The sequence below is a fragment of the Calidris pugnax genome, unplaced genomic scaffold, assembly GCF_001431845.1.
Source record: "Calidris pugnax isolate Ruff unplaced genomic scaffold, ASM143184v1 scaffold239, whole genome shotgun sequence".
NCBI lineage: Eukaryota > Metazoa > Chordata > Aves > Charadriiformes > Scolopacidae > Calidris > Calidris pugnax.
In genome coordinates, this window is record NW_015090950.1 from 48,554 (window position 1) to 54,803 (window position 6,250).

At 43.0% G+C, this 6,250-nt stretch overlaps 1 protein-coding gene across 1 annotated transcript in view; it reads left to right on the forward strand.

The window, feature by feature from the left end:
• LOC106893773 (maltase-glucoamylase, intestinal-like) overlaps positions 1–6,250 on the forward strand; it is a 54,342-nt gene that overhangs the window by 31,587 nt on the left and 16,505 nt on the right. Inside the window, exons 21-25 of the mRNA XM_014951983.1 lie at positions 823–1,041; positions 2,244–2,398; positions 3,519–3,687; positions 4,739–4,835; positions 6,120–6,232. Of these exons, the coding sequence (XP_014807469.1) occupies positions 823–1,041; positions 2,244–2,398; positions 3,519–3,687; positions 4,739–4,835; positions 6,120–6,232 (753 nt within the window). The remainder of the gene's footprint in view (positions 1–822; positions 1,042–2,243; positions 2,399–3,518; positions 3,688–4,738; positions 4,836–6,119; positions 6,233–6,250) is intronic.

The window sequence follows — 6,250 nt, forward strand, 5'->3', positions numbered from 1 at the left end:
GGTCTCTTCAAATCAAGGGAAAAATCGAGGGAAAAGCTGGTATTTTGGGAAAGCCGGTAGCAAATAATCCTCTTTTATTTATAAAATAAATTGGTTTGTCTTGTTTATTATTATTTATGTATCTATTTTTTATAATTTTTAATAATTTATAAATATATTTATATATACACTGTATAATTTATAGATTTGTTATCTCCTTTAAAAAAAAAAGGAAATTTCGAATTTTCACCGCTAAATAATAATAATAATGAATTCTATTTAAGAACAGTCTAGAGGTCGAGTGAGTTCGGCCGCTTCTTTATGGTTTCAAAACAGCATGAAATTTTGGATAAAATTCCCAAAATTCCACAAGGACTTGTTACCCAGTTAAAAAAAAAAAGATTTTTACCCAGATCTTCTTTCTCTCTTTTTTCCCCCCATTTTTTTCCAGATCTTTTCAAGAATCTTTTCCCCCAGTTTTTTTCCCAGATTGGATTTTTTTCTCAGCTCTTTTTTCCCTGATCTTTTCCCTGTTGGTTTGGGTTTTTTTCCACATTTTTTTTTTTTCCTAGAGCTTTTTCCCAGGTTTTTTTTCCCAGATTTGATTTTTCCCAGTTTTTTTCCTCTGGTTTTTTTCCTCGACTTTTTTAACCCAATTTTTTTTTTCCAGGTCTTTTTGCGAACAATTTTAAATTCTTGCTGCAAAGAAACGATAAAAATGATTTTAAAATAATTCTAAAAAATAATATATTAATAAAAAATAATTTAATTTAAATTAATTTAATATATTAATTAAAAACAATGATTAATAGCGATAACGAAGCTGAAATGTTTGCGTGGCAGGAGGACACCTCGGAGGCGCACGTCCCCTTCTGCTACTACGACGGCTCCGAAAACCCCTACTCCGTCGGTGACGTCACCTACACGTCCCAGGGGGTCAGCGCCAACCTCACCCTCCAAAACACCCGAAACGCCCCCAAATCTACCCCCAAGTCCATGACGCCCATCAGCACCCTCCGCCTGGAGGTGAAGTATCACAACGACCATTTGCTGCAGTTTAAGGTAAGAATTTGGGGTCCTTCCCCCCCCCTCGAAATTTCAGAATTTGCTGGGAGAAATTTTCTCAATTTGGGGGGATAACGCTCCCTCCGCCAAAAATCCCATTTTGACACCAAATTGTTGCTCTCAGTCTTAAATCAACACGTCCCGACCCCTAAAATACAAAAAAACTGGAGAAAAACCTCTTAATTTTGGTTAAAAATTCCATCGAAAAGGTGAAATCAACTTATAAGATACAGAAAACTTAAAAAAATATAGAAAACTTGGAGAAAAAAACCTCTTAAATTAGTTAAAAATTCCATCAAAAAGGTGAAATCAACTTATAAGATACAGAAAACTTAAAAAAATATAGAAAACTTGGAGAAAAAAACCTCTTAAATTAGTTAAAAATTCCATCAAAAAGGTGAAATCAATTTTCCTGTCCATAAAAGTCTTCTTAAATCAATATATCTTATTTATGATTTTTGGTAATTTTAATTTTCGGTAATTTTAACTCCCCGGTAATTTTGAATTTCATTAATTTTGATTTTCAAGAATTTTAATTTTCACTAATTCTATATTTCAGTAATGTTACCTGCTTAAATCAAGATATCTTATTTATGATTTTTGGTAATTTTAATTTTCGGTAATTTTAACTCCCCGGTAATTTTGATTTTCACTAATTCTATATTTCAGTAATGTTATTTCTCAGTGATTTTTCTTTTCAGTAACTTTGGTTTTCAGTAATTTTAATTTTCAGTAATTTTAATATTTAATAATTTTATTTTTCAGCAATTTTAATTCTCAGTAATTTTGATTTTCAGCGATTTTAATTCTCAGCAATTTTGATTTTCAATAATTTTGATTTTCAATAATTTTGATTCTCAATAATTGTTATGTTTTCTCCATGACAAAACCTTCCTTTCCCACCCCAAATATTCAGGATGGGATTTTGGAAAGAAATAAGCAGATTTTTGACGGGAAAACGCTTCTCTGGGCAGATTTTTCAGTGAATTTTCAGTAATTCCGATTTTTTTGTGTTTCTGGCAAGAAATAATTGAAAAATTCTCTTTAATTTGAAAACTCAGGGTCTTCTCCTCTCTCTGTCACTCAACTGGAACACGCAAAAAAAGTGGTTTTCTTCTACTTTTACCAATTTTTTTTTAAAATTATGCTAATTTACGCTGATTCCACCTCCGCCCCAATTAATGAATTTTCTCCGTCAGATTTACGATTACGCCAAACCGAGGTACGAGGTGCCGGTGCCCCTGACCCTCCCCCCGGCCCCCGAGGGCTCGGCCCAGGGTCGTCTCTACGAGGTCGGGGTCCAGACCCGGCCCTTCGGGGTCCAGATCCGCCGCCGCAGCACCGGGACCGTCATGTAAGAAACGTCGTCTCTCAACCCAAAATTCCAGCTTTTCCTCCAATTCTTCATCATTTGGTTTTGGTTTTTTCTTTTCGGTTTGTTAATTCGATTTTTGTCTTTTATATTCATATAGAATTCGATGTAATCCTTTAACTTCACTAAATTTAATTTCATTTCTGAAATTCAACTTTTCAATTTTTCATTTCGGTTTGTTGATTCAATTTTTCTTTTTTGTTCATATATAATCTAATGTAATAGTTTAATTTCATCTCCTCATTTCATTTCATTTCATTTTAATTCCATTTCATTTCATTTCTGAAATTCAACTTTTTAATTTAATTTTTTTCATTTTGGTTCATTAATTCAATTTTTCTTTTATATTTATATATCATTTAATGTAGTCGGTTTATTTAATTTCGTTTTGTTTCGTTCCATTCAGGGCTAATTTCTCTTTCAGCAATTTGATTTCCAAAAACTTAATGTTTCAGTAATTTCAATTCTCAGTAATTTCAATTCTCAGTAATTTTTATTTTCAATAATTTTATTTTCAACAATTTTCTTTTTCAGTAATTTTTATTTTCAATAATTTTTGATTCTCACTCATGTTGATTTTCAGTAATTTCGATTTTCATGAATTTTGATTTTCAACAATTTTATTTTTCAGTAATTTTGATTTTCAATAATTTTGATTTTTGATAATTTTAGTTCTCAGCAATTTTGATTTTCAATAACGTTATTTTTCAGTCATTTTGATTTTCAGTCATTTTGATTTTAAGTAATGTCAATTCTCAGTAATTTTGATTCTCGGTATTTTTTATTTTCAATAATTTTCGTTGTCAGTAATTATAATTTTTAGTAATTTTGATTTTCACTCATTTGAATGTTCATCAATTGTTTCATTTTCTTCCTACCCCTGCCAGTTTTACCCCAACTTTGGCCAAAAAAAAAGAGAAATTTTTAGAGGAAAAAGAGTGGGTCTAAAAACCTGACCCCACCCAGTCGCTCCCAGTGCTGAAACTGGTGCCGTTTGAAAAATTTTTAGAGGAAAACGAGTGGGTCTAAAAACCCGACCCCACCCGGTCGCTCCCAGTGCTGAAACTGGTGCCGTTTTTGTCCCGTTTTCCCTCTTTTTCAGCTGGGATTCGCAGCTCCCGACTTTCACCTTCAGCGACATGTTCCTCCAGATCTCCACCCGTTTGCCCTCCCAGTATTTGTACGGATTTGGGGAGTCGGAGCACCCCACGTTCCACCACAACCTGAGCTGGCACACCTGGGGCATGTTCGCCCGCGACCAACCTCCTGGGGTAAGTTGGGTCAAAAATCCCCATTTTTCTCTTTTCCCCCCCCTAAATTTCCAACCAACCACCCTTGATTGGCCATGGAGGAACTTGGTTGAGGAAGAAGTTCCTCCAACCTGGTGGAGACCCCATTCCTTGAGAGGTTGAGGGCAACATCTGGAGAAGTTCCTCCAACCTGGTGGTGACCCCGTTCCTTGAGAGGTTCAAGACCAGGTTGGACGGGGTGTGGGGCAACCCGGGCTGGTGGGAGGAGGTGGCCCTGGATGTCCCCACCCCAGGATGGTCTTTAAGGTCCCTTCCCACCCAATTCCATGATTCCATGATGTTGGGAAGAAGTTCTTCACTCTGAGGGTGGCCCAGGTTGCCCAGAGAAGCTGTGGCTGCTCCATCCCTGGAGGGGTTCAAGGCCAAGGTTGGATGGAGCTTGGGGCAACCTGGTCTGGTGGGAAGAGACGGCCCTGGATGGTCTTTAAGGTCCCTTCCCACCCAACCCATCCCATCATTCCATGATCTCATGGAAGGGATGGAGAACAGCCCCCAGGAGAAGGACTTGAGGGGGGTGGTGGCTCAACGTGAAGCTGGAGAAGGTTCATCCTGGAGAAGAGAAGGTTCCAGGGAGACCTTTGAGGCCCTTCCAGACCCTAAAGGTCTCAAAGAGAGATGGGGAAGGACTCTTGATCTTGGGATTGGCCGCCCCATCCCTGGAGGGGTTGGTGGCCAGGTTGGAGCAACCTGGGCTGGTGGGAAGGGGTTGCCCTGGATGGAACTGGATGGTCTTTAAGGTCCCTTCCCACCCAAACCCATCCCATAATTCCATGATGCCTCAAGCTGGTGGACGAAGAAAACGATTGACCCCAAAATTTGAGCTCAAATCGTTGCTTCTGGTCAACGTTTAAGCCTTGGACCTTCAAGAGGTGACAATCCACGTCACCGTAGGGTGGTGTGTCTCATCGCTCATTAAGCGCGTTAACGATAAGGGGTAATTAAGTGGTGGGTTCCGACCCGTGAAGGTTCATGGTGTGGTTCTAACCCAAAATATCGATGTTTTTTTTTGCAGTACAAGCTGAATTCCTACGGTTTCCAACCCTTCTACATGGGGCTGGAGGAGGACGGCAACGCCCACGGGGTTCTCCTGCTCAACAGCAACGCCATGGGTCAGTACCTGCTCCTCTTCCAGCAGCCACCTGGAGGAGGGGGGGGAGGGGACCTTCAGAACCTTCGCTGGTGACACCAAAGTGGAAGAGGGGGGGTTTGAGGAGGTTGGGCCACCATCCAGAGAGACCTGGAGAGTTTGGGGGGAGAAGAAGATCATGAAGTTCCACCAAGGCCAAGTGTAGGGTCCTGCATCTGGGGAGGAACCACCCCATGGATCAAGAGAAGTTGGGGGTGACCTGCTGGGGAGCAGCTCTGAGGAGAAGGATCTGTAAGTCCTGGTGGATGACAGGGTGACCATGGGCCAGAGATGTTGGCCTTGTGGCCTTCAGGAAGGCTGATGGTCTCCTGAGGTGGCCAGTAGGAATAACTTCATGGAGCAGGAGAGGTTGGGGGTGACCTGTAGAGGTTGGGGGTGACCTGTAGAGGTTGGGGGTGACCTACTGGAGAGCAGCTCTGAAGAAAAGGACCTGGGAGTCCTGGTGGCCAATGAGTTGCCCATGGGCCAGCAAAGAGCCCTAGTGGCCAAGAAGGTTGATGGTCTCCTGAGGTGGCCAGTAGGAGTAACCCCATGGACCAGTAGAGGTTGGGGGGTGACCTACTGGAGAGCAGCTCCATGGAGAGGGACCTGGGAGTCCTGGTGGGCACCAGGTTGCCCATGGGCCAGAGATGTTGGCCTTGTGGCCAAGAAGGCCGATGGTCTCCTGGGGTGAGCAGCAGGTGGAGGGAGGTTCATCCTGCCCTGGGGAGGTCCCATCTGGAGACTGGGACCAGTTCTGGGCCCCCCAGTTCCAGAAGAACTGGGAGCTACTGGAGAGGGCCCAGCTGTGAGGATGATGAGGGACTGGAGCTTCTCTGGGCTGAGGGACCTGGAAGTGAAGGCCAAGGGGGGTCCCTCAAAGGTGGGGGTGTCAAGAAGATGGGACCAGCCTCTTCCCAGTGGTGCCCAGTGGTGGGACAAGGGGCAACGGGGACAAACTGGGACACGGGAGGTTCCACCTCAAGGTGAGGAGGAACCTCTTGACCATGAGGGTGGAAGAGGCCACCAGAGGGGGTGGGGCCTCCTTCTCTGGAGACCTTCAACCCCCACCTTGGGTGGGACCTGCTCTGGGTGGGGGGAGAGGTTGGAGGAGATGATCTCCAGAAGGTCCCTCCCAACCCCAGGTTAAAAAAAAACCAAAAACCATCCAAATTCCACGTCTTTCTCCACGTCTTTCACTTTTTTTTTCAGTTTTTGCCCGATTTGTGTGGTTTTTTGCCCAATTTTCACCCCCATCTTTTTCCAGATGTGACCTTCCAGCCCACCCCCGCCCTCACCTACCGCACCACGGGGGGCGTCTTGGACTTCTACGTGGTCCTGGGCCCCACGCCGGAGCTGGTGGTGGAGCAGTACACGGCGGTAGGGACCTCCCGGGGT